The sequence below is a fragment of the Lepidochelys olivacea genome (genome assembly GCF_965140295.1).
Source record: "Lepidochelys olivacea isolate rLepOli2 genome assembly, chromosome: 1".
NCBI classification, from domain to species: domain Eukaryota; kingdom Metazoa; phylum Chordata; order Testudines; family Cheloniidae; genus Lepidochelys; species Lepidochelys olivacea.
Window position 1 is genome coordinate 98,783,748 of NC_140411.1, and position 18,804 is coordinate 98,802,551.

Sequence of the window (18,804 nt, forward strand, 5' to 3'; positions counted from 1 at the left end):
TGCGGAGAGAATTTTGTCCCCCCACAGTTCAATAAAAACCTATTTCTACTCAAGAAAAAACAATTTTTTTTTAAGGACACGGACAAACAAAAAGGGTTGACTATTAATAAAACTAGAACTGGAGTTATTCTATGCTAAGTAAGCTCTGAGGAGCAGCTAAATGTTCCAACTCGTAGCCAAAGGCAGTAGAGAAGGAAAGGGGCCGGGGGGGTGGGGAGTGCTGGTCACACAGCGCCAGATAAGCCACCTGAAGCGGCGCGAGACGGGACCGCACATGTGCAACCCAACTGGGCACTGATACCACACATCTCTAATTACAAGTGCAGGGGTGCACGAACACCTAAAGTGGAGCACCCACAGGGACATCACTTGAAGAAGAATCTACAGTTTATTTTGAAAAAAATACTCAACACCTCAAGTTTGAAGCCAAGTTAAAAGGAAATGAGAAACAAATTAAATATTATGCATGTGCACTACTAAACTCTACAGATTAAACTCTACAGAGATTAAAGCAGTGATTTCATGGAACAGTGCAACTGGAAAGTTGGTAGGAGAGAGAGTGTGAATTAAACAGTCTCTGTTAATGTCGGATATATGAAAATATCTTATAATCCATTTGTGAAACTGATAAAACTCAAACCCTGCAATAGTACATAATAATGAGAACAAAGAACAAAACGTGGAAGATTGTGAATAGATTGGAAAATTCAAAACCCAGTTATTGTCAGATGATGAAGCTAAAATTAAATACTCAAAAAAGGAAAGGAAAGGCTAACATATGGAATGCCTACTTCACTGTTTCAAGCCTAACTCAAGAAGATGTGCACTTTCATAAATATACTATTGTTTCAACATATAAAACATAAAAAACTGTACTGCAATTATACACTAATAATTTTGCTATTTTTGTATAATTTATTGCTTAATTCTTAGCGTTTTGTTTATTTTATAAAGAAAAGAAGGCTGCGGAGAGGTTTTGATGGGAGAAGATGGGATTTAAAAGGGAGGAAGATTAACAAAATAATTCACTGAAATATTAAGCATTTATGCAAAATTATTACTGGTTTCTGCTTATATGATCCAACTATAGTTTTCAGAGGTGTTCAGAAATTACTACTTACATCCTGTAAATGAATGTTATCGAGATCATAAGAACTGTTTACTGCTTCAACCAACCAGCTTTCAGGAATGATCATGTTTAAAGTCAAAAGTAGTGTTTCTGGCATCTCTAGGAACTTTGCCACAGGTCCAGAAGGAAAGAGGTTATTGGCCCCAGAGGTCAGTTCTGGCTCCAGAACAAAACGATAAAAGCTGTTGACAATAAGTACATCAAAAGATTACATATTATACAATATGCAGGCTGAGCTTTAAATACAAGAAAGTTCTTGTAAAAAAACATGTTATAACACAGTGAACATTCTGAATCCATTTAATTAATATATGAACGATGCTTGAAGGTATGGCAGCTCCATGTATCTATGAGATGTGTTCATGTAATACCTACCATTTAACACATGGGCTAATGAGTAGGCATGGGAGGAATACTCCTCCTCTCACTCATTCTGGCTTGGGAGAGTGAAGATCCCTCTCCTTCCACGATCTCAGTGGTTGGTAAAGTGATGACCCGAGAGAGAATCTGAAGTGAGAGCAGTAGGAATAGTCTGGCTGTGGAGTTTCTTGGCCTCCCAGAATTCCTGCCAGCAGGTAAAGTAGCAGCAGCACCTGACAGAAGAAGATGATCTCCAGGGAAGACATCCTTGTCACTAGCTCCAACAGAAGAAGGGGCACAGATGAGAGGAGAAACGTCTCCCATCCTACCAACTACAGTCCAGAAAGAACAGATCATAGGAGCAACAAAATGGAACTGTTGGCTTTCTTTCCCCTGCTGTTACTCCAGAAAAGGAGGATAACAGAGAAGAACAGAAAAAGGAAATGGAAAAACTAGAGGCAGAGGACAAATGGGAGATTTCTATGGAGGAAGGGGGAAATTTTATCATGGGGAAAAGTAGAAAACTAAGAAAAAAAGGCAGAGAGACTGGAAAAAGTAGTGTCATAAAGGAAGGAAAAGAAAGATGTGAGACTTAGTAGGTCAAAGATATTTAAATTTTTGTATATAAAGTCTAGTGTCAAAGCAATGCAATTAAATACGCACTAATGTTGGATTCAGATGTCAGGATTGTGACCGGTGAAATGGGGCTTGGGAGGCAGGATTTCAGATGAAAGACAACACAGGATACCAGGATTCTTATGGGTGCTAATGCGCTGCTGTTTGAGATGTTGGGGCCCCACTGATTTTGATGGCTTTAGTGCATTTTTTAAATATATATTTAATAGAACATAACTTGCCTCTACCAAATCACAATTAAATATTTAGTAATATTTCGGAGAGGCGGGGAAGGGAAGAAGAAGAGGGCAAGCATAAAAAATATAACTTCCAAACTACCTTAAAATTTTATAGAATACAGGAAACTGCATTAGGTATTTCAAAATTTTCCAGGGTTAAGAATTCCTGGACCTTCCATTTTTTAATTTATTGTATTTACATCAAAATAGATTCTCCTTCCAGGTCAAACCTAAGTGATAGGCATGGCTATCGTCATAAACATGTGCTTTGGCTTGGATGTTTCGGACCTCTTGGAGGCAAGGAATACTTTCCTGACATTTGTTCTCTTCATACCCATCCACTTCCCCTTGTTGCATTCCAGTATTACACATTACTGAGACCCCCATCACAATAACTACCACAATTTTGAGTCCCACCTCCTGTTTTGATTTACTTTAACTACTGCTCTACCAGAGGTGTGTGAGAAGTCTTAAGAAATCTAGTTGGTCAGCCAGTAGCATAAAACGATTAATGTGAATTCAAAAGGTCAGGGTCAAACACATAGTGTACATAAAAGAATTAGAAATTTCTTATCTGATAATTTTCAGGTAGCAGCTTCTCTTTGCATTCATCACTAACGGCTAATCCCCCTCACCTATGGAATTTGGAGGCTGTCAAATGTTGTTGCTGGACACTCCAGGACTAGGCACTGCCCTTCATCTCAGGCCTCCAGAGGAGTTCTTCCAAAGCTGTAGAAGCTCTCCAGTAACTGATTATTAGTATTAAGACAACAACTTGACAATGTATTAATTAATCCCAAAACAATTATATGTCTAATTCTCCCTTTAGAGAAAAATATCAATTTATATTCTGGTTATTTACCAGATTACCAGGGTGGGTTGAATGAGAAGATATTAACAGAAAGAAAATGAACAGGTAAGAAATTTCTCATTCTGTTGTCCTGCCTATCTCCTCATTCATCTCTAATGGGAAGTATCAAGCAGTGAATTTACTGAAGTAGTGGGGAAAGGATAAGAAGAGTTTCAATTATTATAATGAACTAATAGGCAGCAAGGGAGATTTCACTGATACAAAGCATGTGGTAAATAACTCAGTTGCACCTTCCTACCAAAGGGTGCTTCTGAAGAGGAATGGAATCTTACTTTGAAAAACTTTCTCAGATGAGGGTCGTACACTTTTCCCCTACTGCCCCCATAGGTACTTCTGGGAATATTTTCCCAGATGCCTAGCAGGCCAACTGGTACAGGATTTTCACATCTTGCCTGGAGAAATTGCAGCCCATTTATACCACAACATTCCAAAGAAGTGCCAAGGGTTAGAACAAAATGATAGGAGAATTATTTCCCAGGAATTATGGGAAGATTAACTAACCTTAAACAGAAAAGTTTCTGGAGCTATAAGTATAACCTTCTCCTCCTGACAACAGCAGTGTAGTTCTTGTATAGATAGGGGAACTAATTCCAAAACTTGCCTTAGGGAGGTAATGGCAACTGCCACATGCTTGTGTAATCTGTCATTTTGACTAATCTTGCCATCTGATGATACTGGAATGGAGAGTCTGACATGCCTACCTATGGAATGCTAGTAGGATTGGTACCCACATTTTTATCATGGTTTGTTGTAGGACTCCAATCAACCATTCTGGATAAACTCTAGAATAGCTGAAATCACCAGAACTTTGTGATTATGATTATATATATTGTGGCCTTTTCTTTTTATATATGCAATGTGGGTTCCCAGGCAATCTAGTAAGTCCAAAGTCCTTTCTGGGCCAGTGGAGGACTAGCAAGAGGACTTCAAACTCTTACTTTTCTTCTCTTATGTATCCTTTACGTGAACTGACTTGAAAGATAGCTGATTCTTCTCTGCCCAAGACATTATTTTCATTTTTGTGGCGAAGCTTTGACTCCCTGTTTTTGAAGGGATATCAACACTCATGCCTCAGTTATAAGCCAATCTCATGTATCTAATAATGCTTGAAATGAAAGAGATTTTATTAACGAGCTCCTTGCAAACCACTTGTATCCTGTAATGGAACAGTCCTGGGGTGGTGGTGGGGAGTTGGGCGGTGCATGTGTGGTGCTTCCCTTGGCTATTTATAGGGAAGAGGTACTATTCATCCTGGCCTGGGGATTATTCAGATGAGGCAGGTTACTGGTACAAATACCTCAATTGTGGAAGTAGCTCTCCAGACATCCCTGGGAGCCTGAAAAGTTGCCTGCGCACTGCACAGGCTGGCTAGCACCCTAGTAAGCACTATATGAGCAACCTAGTATGACTCACTAAATCAGTATCATTTTGAACATGAGAAGGGATTTCTCAGTTACTCCTCTGTAATCCCATGATGTCTCAGCTTTGCAGGGAGGGGAAACCTTATGAGCCTCTGATCTGGTCACAGACTGCCTGAAGTGCTCCTAAGGCTATAATGTGGAGCCAGCCTATGCAGTGGAGAAAGGTTGGAGAGAAAGACCCTTTTCCTGCCTTTCAGACTCTCTCTGACTGATGATCAGAAGGTACAATTCCCATTGCACTGTGCCTCAAATCTGAGTCCCTTTCCCTGGCAGAGCAAGGGTCCTTGGGCTGAAAGCTGTGCATAGTGCTGTACATGGGAGAAAAGCTCCATTAAACACTTCCTCAGGGAGTGGAAGGCAAATGAAAAGGGGTTTACTTCCTGATTTTCACACCACTTGTTCAGTAATAATATTAATTGTTGCCTTGCAAAGGTGCTTTGCTTCTCTGGGACCCTGAATTTCTGGGGTTTGCAATGTACCAGAACTGGGACATATACTGGGGATGGTAAATTACCTAAGTTGATACCTACAAAACCTTTCTACAGTGACAAATCACTGAAAGAATGGTTAAAGTCCATCTTGGCTCTGGGGGCAAAATTCAGAAAATATCTTAAAAAAGGTAAAAGAAATCTCAACAGCTCCAGTTTTTAAGTACTACAATGGGCACAAACCCACAATGGTCAGTGCGGATGCAATCAGCTATGGCCTAGGTAGTGTATTGTCTCATTTTATTCTCACACACTTACAGGAGCTGAAAAATGATATGCACAGACTGAAAATGAGTGCCTAGCAAGCATATGGGCATGTGAGCACTTTTACAGATGTGTGTGTGTGGACTGGATTCATTTACACGGATAATAGATCATAAACCGCTTGTAACCCTCATCAACAGAAAAGACCTAGATCAAGCACAACGGAGATGCCAATATCTGTTGCTAAGGAAAATCTGGTAGTAGCAGATACACTGTCACAGAGCCCAGCATCACACTCAACTACCGGTGAGCTCAAAGAGGACATAAAAGGAGTATGTGGCTGCTGTGGATACATACAGACCAATGTCACAAAAGAGACTACTCCAGCTACAAAAAGCGACCTCAGACAAACACACAACTTCAGGAAGTTGTAAGATACTTGGGCGGCTGGCCCAAGTATCTAAAAACACTAAAGAAATGACCAGTGACTACTTTGCAGTGCTTGGACAATTAAACAAGTCAAATTGATTAACGAATAAAGCCATTGAAATTTCAAATGAAATAAGAGGAGAAATCCTACACCTCATTCATGAAGGACATCAAGGATTAACTAAATGCCGGAAATGGGCCAGCCAGTCACTGTGGTGGCTTGGCATCAGCAAGGACATAAAGAATAAAGTATCTGCATGTGAACATTACAGAAAAAACAGACCAAGACAAGACAAAGAACTTTTAATAACAACACAAAGAACGTTTAATAACAACACTTCTACCAGATAGACCTTGAAAGAGACTAGCTGCAGATTTATGCGAATTTGAAGGACATCATTACCTGGTCATCATGCACTATTTTCCCAGGTATATAGAAATAATGTATTTGAAAGACACAAATATGTTGCAGTGTTATTGAGAAATTCAAGTGTACTTCACTTCAGTATTTCCGGACAAGTAGTGACAGACAATGGACCACAATTCACTGCAGCAGAATTTAAGTCATTCCAAATAAAATATAATTTTGATCATATTACTAGCAGGACACATTACCCACAAGTGACTGGAGAAGCTGGGAGAGCTGTACAGACAGCCAAGAAAATCCTGTAGAGGAAGATCCACGTCTTTCTCTTCTGAGTTGCAGATCCACACTGATAGTGGCTACTGGATATAGTCCAGCACAACTCCTGATGGGAAGACAACTCAGAAGTCCCGTTCCAGCTTTGGAAAATAACCTATTTCTAAAGTGGCCAGACACGAAGAGAGTAGACAAATTGAATAAAAAGGCTAAAAGAATTTATGAACACTTTTACAACAGACATCACACAGAGAACTGTCAGGTGTAGAACCTGGTGACCATGTTCATATAAACTGCATGGAGAAAAAGGATGGACAACTCCAGCTGCAGTAAAGAACAAGAATTCAGTGCTTGCATCATGTGTGATCGAGACCAACAGTGGAGACTTCAACAGAAACTGTCAACATCTACAGTTTGTTCCTCAGAAACAAAGCAATGACAGATGCAGAACAAGAAAATGACTCAAGGATTCCAAAGCGACCACAGCCAGTCATTGTAACTAATGAAAGGCAGATGACTAAGATGTTACACATTCAGGTCATGTAATTACAAAACCAGTACAGTTCAGAGACACTTACCAGACTGATACGTTCTGAACTTCAAAGACAGTGTGACAGTGTAAATATTGTAAATGGTAGGAATGCAGAACTTAAAAGAGCGAGATGTAATAATAGAAAGCTAAACTGTATTACACTGTTCAGCCACCAGGTGGCACTTATTTAAACAACCCTCAGCCATACTTAGCAGAGCATTAAAGGCACACAACTGGTATGTATAAGCAAGCTCTGTGATCAGTCCGTATCTGGTACAGAAGACTATGACAGGGACTTCTGGATCCTTTCAGGGGTTTTCCCTGTCTGGCCTGGATCTTTTGTGGGACTTACTCCTGAGTTGGCCCGATAGTGTTCTCCTCATTTGTAGACTCTCTCCATGAAATGCAGTAGAGTCGCAGAAAAGTCCTCAGAGCAGGGAGGGAAAAAACATGCTGCTCTGGCTCTGAGCCCCATGCCCCGGCAGCACAAGGGTCAGCTGGCTGTGAACAGACAGGGTATAATTTGCCCTCTGTATAGACTGTGCTGCTTCAGATAGGGAACAACACTTAGATTTAGCCCAGCATTTGTAGGTAGCTTTGCTAGGTCTGGGGGAGGGCATGTAGAAGTGTCTCAGAAAGCAAGCTTGCAGCTGCAAATCTGGGTGGTTGAAACTGAGAAATACTTGATCCAGGATGGAGGTGGAGGAAAGATTTTAAGTTGCTATTGCATGAAAACAAATAAAAATTGAAGTTATAAAACAAATAGTCAGTAGAAACTGAATTACCAATTTGTTTTATTGCCAAGCAGAAAATTTGGAGGCCTAAACTGAATGGCAGGATTTAATCCTGGAGGCTCCAGAAACAACACTAGACTGCCTCTGAATTTCATAGGTGGGGGCAGCAGGCATTAACCATAAATGATGAATGGAGACAGAAGCTGAGCAACAGAAAATGAGATTATGTGAAATCATATGGATAATTCATAGCAGTCTCTTCAATTGGAAATGAGCTGTGTATGTGATTGGGGAGGACATAACAAGAAATGACTGCCAGTGTATTATTACTAGCTACTGTAAAAGATTAGTATAAGATGAATATACTAAAATATTATGTGTTGATGGCTCAATCTATCAGAGAGCTAATATTTTAAGAAGATTAACAATTATATGGACTCATAAGTAGCCATTACTGAATTAATTTTGGTGAACTAAGTCGGAATTACAATGGAATTAGCTGTGCTCCGTTGTGTAGAGTAGACACATTTATTTTGGCAAAAAAAGGGCTGATTTCTTTGCAAAACTTTGTTTTTCCCCAGAACAAAAAAGTGTCGTATTTGCGATGGTGTTTAATCTAAAATATTACTGGCTAACGCTGCTACAGTTTTTGGTCATTCGGATACAGAGAAAATGACAATTACCATTGTTGAAATCAACACAAGAGATCATCAAACAATACCAATCACAGAGATTTCCCTCAGTTCTGATGTAATGTAACTGAAGGTTCTTCAAGATGCATGATCCCTATCAGTATTCCACTGAGGGTTATGCACATGTGACATGTGCCCGGAGCTTTTCAAAGTAGTATTGCTCGGCGCTCCGCACATGCACCCTTGCATTGCCTCATGGTTTCACCCAAGGCAATAAAGGGTAGGGCAGACTGTCCACATCTTCACTTCCTTCTCCACCACAGACCTACAGAGGATAAGGAGGGTGGGACTGGAATACAGATGAGTCCACACATCTTGAAGAACCTTCAGTTACAGGTTAATAACCTCCTCTTTGAGAGAGAGAGATGGTCCCTATTGTATTCCTCTGAGAGTGCGAGGAAGATGGTGGAACCGTAGACTGGAGACTGCTGAGCTGAATGAGGCATCTGTCATAGAATCATATACCAGAGCATAGTGAGAGGAAAAGGTGTGTACTGAACTCCACACGGTTGCTTCACATGTCCGCAAGGGACACGTCATGGAGCATGGTTGTTGTTGATGCTTGCACTCTCGTGGAATGGGCTTGTATCCCATCTGGTGGGGAGCACCCTGACAACAGACAGAAGTGCATAATGCACCCTGAGACCCACTTAAGTCTCCAGGTGGAAATGGCCAGTCCTTTATTTCTCTCTGCTATGGCAACAAATAGCCTGGGAAACTTCTGGAATGGCTTTGACTTTGTAGGTAAAAGGCCAGGGCCTTACGCACATTGAGGGAATGAAGCCACCATTCTTTGTTCGAGATGTGTCGTTTTGGAAAAAAGGTAGACAGATGTATGGGTTGGTTGAGGTGGAATTGAGAAATCACCTTTGGGATGCAGTCATAGTGAGACCTTGTCCTTATGGAACGTTGTGAAACTGGGGTTTCCAATTATGGCTCCCAGCTCACCAACCCTCCTCGCTGAGGCAACAGCAACAAGGAAAGTGACCTTCATGGAGAGGAGAGAGACAGGACAGAAGGCCAGTGGTTTTAAGGGAGAGGTCATTAAAAGAGGTAAGGACTAGTTTGAGGTCCCATTGGGGAGCTCTGGGCTGAATAGGTGGATATTTACATTAAAAGGGCCTTCCTGAATCGGGTGGTCAAGGGGTGGGTAAAAACTTAATGCCCTTCCCACGGGAGGATGGAAAGCACTAATGGTGGCTGCATGCACTCTGACAGAGTTGAGAATGAGTCCCAAGGTTTTCAGTTGGAGGAAACAGTCTAAGAGTATGGAGATGCTGTGACGTTCCCCTGGCGTTATCTGGACCAGTGATCTGCTAAGTCACTCCAATTCTTGACTCTGGGAGCCAGCCTTACTCTGCTGTGCTGTGAGAACCCTCACTCCTGGGCTGTTCATGCATAGCCTCTGGCAGGTAAGCTGCTCCTTGGATTGTGCAACCGAATGACACTAGCCAATGTCTCCAGTCCCAGACACCACCTTAGGAACCTCCGTCTTGCAGTGTCCAGTTATGCCCGCTGGACACAGCAACCTTATATGAGTTCGTCAATTTAATAAAGAAATTGATACATGCCAGGCTTGTTATCCCAAGGGAGTCTCTGACATGCTTCAAACCAAACGCACTGCTTGAGGTAGAATAAACAAACAGATTTATTTACCAAAAAGATACATTTGAAGTGATTATAAGTGATAGGCAAAAAGTCAGAGTGGTTACAAAAAGAAAATATAAACATGCAGTCTAAACTCTCAACCCTATTAGACTGGGTAGCAACTAGATTAAACAGTTTTTCTCACACCACTGCATGTTGCAGTCCTTAATATATAGGTTTGTTCCTTAAATCCGAACCAATCTTCTGTGTTGGGAGTCCTGTCTCCTTCTCAGTGTCTTGGTTACTTGTAGCATAGGTGGAGACAGGAGAAGGGCCCAGTATGTCCACTCTTGGGGAGCACAAGTCCAGGCATGTCTGTGTGGCATTGCTGAGTCTCTCCCAAGCAAGGTTGAGCAATTCCCCTGGTGTGGCCTCATGCAGGTGAGCTCCCTCATTGCATTGTAGCTCCCTTGCTGGACAATAGCTGTTGATGGGTTGTTTGACACCCGGCCCGGGCATTGGTTACTTTCCTTGCTGTTGCCTCTGGGGAGCTAATATCTGGCTGATTCCCCAACTTACAGCATGTTTTCGTGACCGCCATACAACACAATTCTCATAACTTCATATGCATTAATGATACACATCTATGGATAGAGAAATGACTTTCAGCAGATCATAACCTTTCCCCTGATGCCTTACAAGGCATGCTTTATACTAAGATCACGATTATACGAAAATGAAGAATATGGGGTTACAGTATGCTCCCCCAAGGTACAGAATGTCACAGCTGACCACAGCTTCAGGGGCAAGACCTTGCCGTAGGGCCTAGGAAGTGAAGCATGTCCATTTGGCCTGATAAGATCGCCTTGCGGAGTCTTTCTGGCTACTGGAGAGGACATCTTGAACTGCCAATGAGTATTCTTGTGCTAATAGAGGTGTCAATCCAAAAATCACACTGCCCTGTGTAGCATCTATGGATTGGAAGCCTAAGTCTGCTGTTGTATTGTGTCAGCCATTCCACAAACGTCCATAGCGGGAGTGAACGTTGTTTCAACATGCAGAGAAGAAGAGGGAACCAGAATTGGCAAGACCAGAACAGATCAGAATGACCACGACTCTCTCCCACCTGAGTTTGTGGAGGATAAGGGGTAGAAGTGTGTATGGGGAAGGTGTAGTTCAGAAATGGGCAAACTACAGCCCACGGGCCACATCCAGCCCGCAGGACCGTCCTACCCAGCCCCTGAACTCCCGGCCAGGGAAGCTAGCCCCACGCCGCAGCCTCAGCTTGCTGTGCTGCCAGCGCTCTGGTCCATCGCTCCTGCCGGGCAGCACGGCAGCATGGCTGCGAGCACCTACTGCTCTGAGTGGCATGGTAAGGGAGTGGGGGTGTTGGATAAGGGGCAAAGGGTCCCGGGGGGCAGAAGTTCGGGGGGGGCAGTCAGGGGACGGGGGGGTTGGATAGGCATGAGAGTCCCAGGGGGCCTGTCAAGGGGCAAGGGTGTGGATAGTGGTTGGGGCAGTCAGGGGACAGGGAGCAGAGGAGGTTGGATTGGTGTGCCTCAGTGACCAAAGATGTCTGCGATTATTGTGTTGTGCAACTCCCATTCATGGTCAGTCGCAAAGTTCTTGCTGAAAGAATCTGCAATCACATTCTGGGTGCCAGGCATGTAGGGTGCTGACAAAAGAATATGGTGTCCGATGCACCATTCCCAGAGGCGAATTGCCTCCACTGACATCACAGCCCCCTTGTTTGTTTATGTAGTATACTGTGGTGGTGCTGTCTGACATGATGATGATGTGGCGCTAGTGGATAGCTGGTAAGAACACGTGGCATGCCTTGCATACAGCCCAAAGTTTGAAAATGTTTATGGGCACCCATGCCTCTCGCGTGGACCAGGTGCCTTGTGTCATGTGATTGCCAATGTGAGCGCCCCAGTCTCACACTTATGCATCTGTTATGACTGTCATGGTTGGTGAGGGTGGGAGGAAGCACATCCCAGAGCAGATTTGTATCTGGTCCGTCTACCACTGAAGAGAAGAAATGACCTCTGGTGGAACATTGAATATGGTGTCCATGGATTGGTGCACAGGGGAATAAACTCTTTGCAGCCATAGTTACAGACTGTGAAGATTCAGGCAGGTGAAGAGTGTGACATATGTGCACTCCGCCAAGTGCCATAGGATGGAGAGACAGGTCCTGGCTGAGACCGAAGGGTTGGAGGTCATCAGGGCTATTTGGTCCAGTAGGCTCTGGAATCTGTCCTGTGGCAGATAAGCTCATGCACAGGTCAAATCGATGCAAGCTCCTATGAATTCCATGGACCAAGTAAGGTACAAAGTTGATATTTTCATACTGATGCTCACTCCTAGGGAGGAGAGGAGAAGAAGAAGATGGGACATTGATGCTTGAGCTTCCTCTTTTCCAGCAGCCATTTGTCCGGGTATGGGAAAACAAGAATTCCCTGACATTGTAGGTGAGCCGCTACCACAGAGAAAACCTTTGTAAAAACTCATGAAGCAGTGGTAAGTCCAAATGGGAGAACCCTGTATGGGAAGCGTTGATGCCCTACTTGAGCCTCAGGAACCTTCTGTGGGTTGGATGTACATTGATATAGAAGTAGATGTCTGCATGTCGAGAGCCGTAAACTACATGCCTTTTTCTAGTGAGGGAAATGATGGTCGCAAGCACAACCATATGGAATTTTGGCTTGCAAATCGTGTGGTTGAGGTGTCAGAGATCCACAATCGATCTTGTAGTGAGGCGGTGTGGCCTCCCACGGACACAGAGGGAGAGGAATCCCTGGTGGGTGGAGCCAGGCTGTGTTCACCCCTCCCGCCAGAAAGTCAGTGGGCGGGTCAGGAAGTATAAAGGGAGGGTCTGGGAGCTCAGTTCTGGTGCAGCTGCCAGAGGAGCCAGACGCCTCCTGCTTGCTCACGACCTGGGAGACTGCCGAAGGGCCCTGTGGAACTGAGGACTGGCCAGAGCTGCATGCTGACCCGACCAAGGAGGAGTGGCCAGAACTACCGCAGGCCTTCTACACGGACAATCTGGAGGACACTCTACCGATCCAGGTACACCCCAAGGGGGAGTTAGGAAGTGGCCCGGGGCAGCCGATCCTAGCCTGGCTGCAGCGCTGCCGGAGATCAGGTCAGCGTGTTGCAGTCAGGATCCCTGCTGACCCAGTGGCAGATCCCTCCACCAGTGGTAGGGCCCTGGGCCAGGGTGCAGTGGAGCAGGTGGGCCTGCGTCCCCCCACCCACCCCAACCCTAGGGTGGTAGTCTGCCCCTCTCTAGGCCACGGAGTCAGTGTTTGTCGGCTATCTGCAGGAGATAGAATGCCTGAACCCTTTGCTACTTGGCCCTGACCACAGACCCAAGCCTTAGCAACGTTAAACAACATCCAAGACCTACTTGTCCATTGTTATAGCTCTCTAATCTGGTAAAAAGAGTTTGAGACAATTCCCAAAAGATGTGGAGGGTAGGAGTATTGGTGTATGGAGTGGCTGACATCTCTCTAGCCACACTCAGAAATACCGCTTTCGCAATGACTGAGTGTGTTGTGCAGACATCTGCATTGCCGGAACAGGTGGACGGGCTCTGTGTAGAAGTTAGGAGTTCTATAGTGTTGGGCTGGTGGTGGGTGATAAAATGTTCTCTTTGGTGCCAGCGTATATATGCCGAAGGACTGTAAAGTGGCTCTAGAGTCTTGAGAATGTAAGGAATCATCAGTTTTCTGGTTGAAGAGATGTGATTAATCAAAAGGAAGGTCCTCAGATTGTGTTCTGCACCTCTCTCTAGGGAAACCTGAGGAGTGTAACCAGGATTCCCGCCTCATGACAATTCCAGTTGCCAATACACACGAGGACATGTCCACTGAATCAACTGTAGTCTGAAGTATGGACCTGGTGACCATCTTGCCTTCTGATAAAATTGCTTGGAATCAAATATGATCCAGTTGAGGTAGGTTCTATGTTTATAGTTTATAAAGTCATACTTGGACATCAATGCCAAGTAGTTAGAGATCTGGAACTGCAGTCCAGCCAAGAAAAAACCTTTCAACCCATGAGGTCCAGTCTCTTACCCTCCCTGTCTGCCGGGAATCGAGCATGGGTGTTTTCCTTTGGTCTGTCTGACACAGTCTGTATTACTAAGGAGTTAGGTGGAGGGTGTGAAAACAAAAAATATGACGATGGCAGGGTGCTACTAGAGAGGCCTTAATCAGCTCCTGACACTCCAGCCCCAATCAGGGGGATTGGATTGGGGCTGGGTAGATAGCCTGATGCTTGCTGGTAACTGTCCACACCTGCTAGCCTCATTAGAAGGATCTATAAGGCTGGGAGGAAGTGAGAGCAAGGGGATCTGGGGGCGCAGAGACTAGGAGGGGAAGGTCAGGCTCAAACTGAGAGGGCAGTGGGAGTCTCCAAGTCTGTGGCCGGCTAAACTGTGGTAAAAATCCTGTATATCATTGGAAACTGGTGGTGGGGACTTGATCACAAATAAAGAGCACGAGTGTTGCACCAGCCTGAAGTGTCCCTGAGTCTCTGAGAAGAGGGATAGAAGAGGAGCCAAACCGAAGGGGCATGGCATGCGCCCTGTTACACTGACCCTTTGTGGGGGAACATAGTACCTTTTCTCAGCCCCCTTCGGGGTTGGTGCACACGTGGCTGGGGAATGCCACATGGTGTGTGTCAGTTGAAGAATGGCATCACTGATTGGTAAGGCCACCCGTAGCAGTGCTGATGTGTGAAGAATGTCTAGTGACTGGTGCTGACAGTCTTGCACCTCTTCCAGTGGGATCACAAGAGCATTGGCAATTCTCTGTAGTTCTTGAAACTGACGATAGTCATCTGGCAGGGAGGAAGGTGTCAAGGATACAGCAGTGTCTGGAGATGATGAAGGGAATGTCTCTGGATACGCTGGTACTGGATTGATCAGTGCATCATCAAAAGCCATTTCTGAATGTCTACTGGATGAAGGGTGGGGCGGTGAAACGGGGAGTTCTCCTGAGGCAACAAGACTGTTCCGAAAGTGATGACTGGGACCATAAACTCCAATATGGCCAACTTGGTTGATCCTGCTGTTGTTGTACTTGTGCCCAAGGAGCTGGATACCAGCTTCTTGGGTAAGGCAAGGGAGAAAACTGCCATGGAGCCATCAGAACCCTCTGGTAGTCATGTTCTGGAACGGACGTGGCAGACTATGCCGAACGTCTGGGTCCTCAGATTCCGAGGAGTCGGAGTCTTGCATGAATGGCAGTGCCGATGGAGCCACCAGAATGGGATGCATTGGAGAGGTATGGTCAGCAGGAGGTAGATGTAATGCAGGATATGGTGCCCTCTGCAGAGTTGAGTGCACTGGAACAGGCAGCGACTTCACTCCTTCCAGGGTGAACAGTTCCTCAGGGCTGGAGTGCTTCTGATTCTCCCCAGAGTCTATGGTATTCAGTCTCTTGACAGGACTGGAACTGGTAAAGGCACCTGTCTCGGGACCTATAATTCAAGGGATGCCAGAAGAACCAAGGCAGGAGGGATACACGGATCCAGTGCCAGGCACGCAGAGTGGCCTCTCATCACTCTAGTGTGTCTTGCAGTGTGTAGCTCCTCTGTGGCTGGAACTTGTGGACGGTGCAACATCCTTCTTGGATTTAGAGGAAAACTTACTGCCATGCTTATGCACATGCTTCTGTGGCTGATGGCTAGGCCCCAATGTGGAGTCCGTAGCGCTGGTACTGGTGGATCCAGATGGAGGCTTCATGGTAGGGGGAGCACTTTTGGATTGCTCAGGCTGATGTATGAGGTGGGGGGTGTTCCCTGGACAGGATCTGATTTCAGAGCCATGGCTACCTCCAGGGGTTCTTCTTGAGGCAGAGAACTCTGCTTCCTGCATACAGGCAGGGAAGGAGAGGCAGATACTGCACCTGGATGCGATGTGGGCTTCCCCCAAACAGTACAAACAGCACTGGTGTTTGTAGCTGATGGAAAGTGAATAAGGGCAGGAAGCACAGACTTTGAATCCTGGCGTCTTTAGCATAATCCACTACCTAGACATGGGAACTGGGATCGGGGAGGTTATTTGGCAGGAAAAACTGCTGAAGCGGAGTTCCAAGTCCTTAATTAAAAAAACTGCTAGGAATTACCAAAGTACAACAAAAAACAATAAAATCCTAACTATGAATGAAAATAAGAACTGTTTTTGTAAATTTTTTTTGAAAATGTGTCACTAAGAACAAAAGGTCAACAGAAGCTCCAACTCAGACCATGTGGCAGTGAGAAGGAACTGGAGCTACAGAAGGTCCGCCTTGCCCTTTATCACCTCAGGTGAAACCATAAGGCAATACAAGGACACATGTGCGGACAGCTGAGCAATGCTACTTTGAAAAGCTCCAGGCACATGTGCATAACCCTCGGTGGAATATAGTAGGGACCATCACTTGAAGGAGGAGGAAATAATTAAAATCACAATGGACCAAACTATGTTTCACAAAGTGTTAGTCTTGAATAAAACACTGTTAAATAAAAGTATTAATATCCTTTTGAGATTTTTACTCTCTCTCCTCAAACACTTTGGACTCCCTAATAATCCATGGTAACTGACATTTTTCAAAGATCCATGTTATTAATATCTGAAAGGACTAAGTGTGACAATATATTTAAAGAAGAATCCTGGATGTCTTAAAATATCAGACAAAATTTTGGCATTCCTTATTTGTTTCACTTTTTGTATATTTAATATTTGTAGATACATTTTTGTTTGAACTTTGGTGATGGAGACTTTTCAGGCATCACAATTAAATCCTTACAAAAACAGATGCTTGATTGTTAATTCAAACCAAGAGTATTACACATTCATCACTTTTAGAACATATGTGTTAATGGGAAAACCAAAAGATGACAGGAGATTAGGCTGGAGGCAGAATATTCACCAGAAGAATGAGACCATTCTGTATATGTGAGCAAGATCAAATTGGCCTTGCAATTATGAAGCCCTACAATGACTTATTTCCTGCACAGAACCGATTTTATGCCTGAAAGAATGCACAAAAACAAGGGAATTCAAAATATTGTAACAAATTATTTAATTATTTTGGTAATGACCCAGCTTCCTGATTACTATATAAAGTTAAAGCAGAAAACAAAGAAGGGGACCTAGTTAATAGGGACTCTGACAACCGGTCTAATAAACTTCTGTTGGTGAGAGAGACAAGCTTTGGAGTACTTTAATGTTATTCTTTAGTAAAACAAAAGAACCAGAAACTCTATACCAATTAGTTACACGAAGAGAACAACTGAGTCAAGAAGACTTAAATTGGCAATCTTGCACTTCAGTTTAGGGTGGGTGAAGGAGAAGCTATTTCCAAAATGGACATTTTCCAATGACAAAATTTTCCACATGAATGATTCCATACTCAAAGTAGAAATTTCTGTAGGTTCACATGTGAAGTCTTGTCGAGGATGCAAAGTCTAGGCAGAATCCTAGCAGACCTAGAGCAGCAGACACCAATGAACTGTTAGAGGCCTTTATCTTTAGGGGAGACTCCAGTTGTAATAGGGTCTTCTTTACCCCCCGAAGTGAGTTATCATTTGGAGTGGATGTAGACAGCTATTCTTCACTTTAATCTTTCATCAGACAAGAATTAAGTGATGCTTATCAGAAGGGGGAAATGCATTTAAGAACTAGCTGAGACATTGCTTCTACCTTTCACTGTAGACCTAAAGCCACCATCTGTCAAAGTGGTGCCAACTCTCTGGGTCCTATCTGACTCCCCACTAAACTTGGATGACCAGACAGCATTAGTATCTAAAAAAGTCTTTTTTCACCTCTGGCTCACTAGGAAACTTTGTCCCTTTCTCAGAGATGAAGACCTGGCCACACTGATCCATGAATCTGTCACCTCCAGGTTGGATTGCTGTAATTCACTGTATCTCAAACTGAATGTAAAGACAATGCACATATTCCAGCAAGTACAAAAGGTGGCTGCCCACCTTTTGCATGGCTTAGAGTGCTGTGAGCAATCAGACCCATGCTTATCCCCTTAACTAACTCCCAGTCAATTTCCACTGCAGTTTGAGGTTTTGGTCCTAATATTCAAAACAATTAATGGATCAAGCCCAGCTGCGATAAAGACTGAATTTTGAATTACAAACCACCACACCAACTGCACTCCTCCCGGACAAGGTAGATCACAAAGCCCAGGACAAAGGTGCAGGAGACCTGGGGACAAAGCATTCTTAATCAAGGGGATCTGGCTATCAAATGAACTTCAAGAGCGTATCTGGCAAATTCAGCATCTGACCATCTTTCTGAAACACAGCAAAACTTTCCTCTTTGAAAAAGCCTTTCCACTGTAAGAATGACATTCACTACACTGTCACCTCCACTTTATCTAAACAACCCCAACCAAGCCAAAAAATTAAATACCCCAAAACAAATCTACCTAAATGAAAAGTAAATGAATAAAATCTACAAAAACCCAAACCAACCCCAAAACGCTACCTCATAAGCAGAGGTTTTTTACACGCTACAAAGGGAGAAATACCAGAGATCCCATGAAGTCCAATAGGACCTTACTACTGTTATCAATGTTACATGGGAAGTGCTCAGATACTACAGTGATGGGCAGTAGTACAAAACTCCAAAATAGATAGATTGATAGACTATAGAGCCTGACTGCAGCATTTCCATTTTCTAGCTTGTTGCTATTTGGGATACTGTCCAAATGACACCAATATTTTCCTGTAAGGGTAAAGAGAAATTCCCTGGTGACTGAATCTAATAATCACAACCATCTACATTTTCATGAAGTTTCTGGGGACTAAAGAGAGACTGTGGGCTTGTCTAGTCAGTGAATTTGTGCACATTAAG

The 18,804-nt window shown here is 43.9% G+C and overlaps 1 protein-coding gene across 1 annotated transcript in view; it reads right to left on the reverse strand.

Annotated features, from left to right (window-relative positions):
- The window catches only part of UGGT2 (UDP-glucose glycoprotein glucosyltransferase 2), a 306,688-nt gene that overhangs the window by 90,182 nt on the left and 197,702 nt on the right, over window positions 1-18,804 (reverse strand). Inside the window, exon 27 of the mRNA XM_084618017.1 lies at window positions 1,122-1,311. Within this exon, the coding sequence (XP_084474143.1) occupies window positions 1,122-1,311 (190 nt within the window). The remainder of the gene's footprint in view (window positions 1-1,121; window positions 1,312-18,804) is intronic.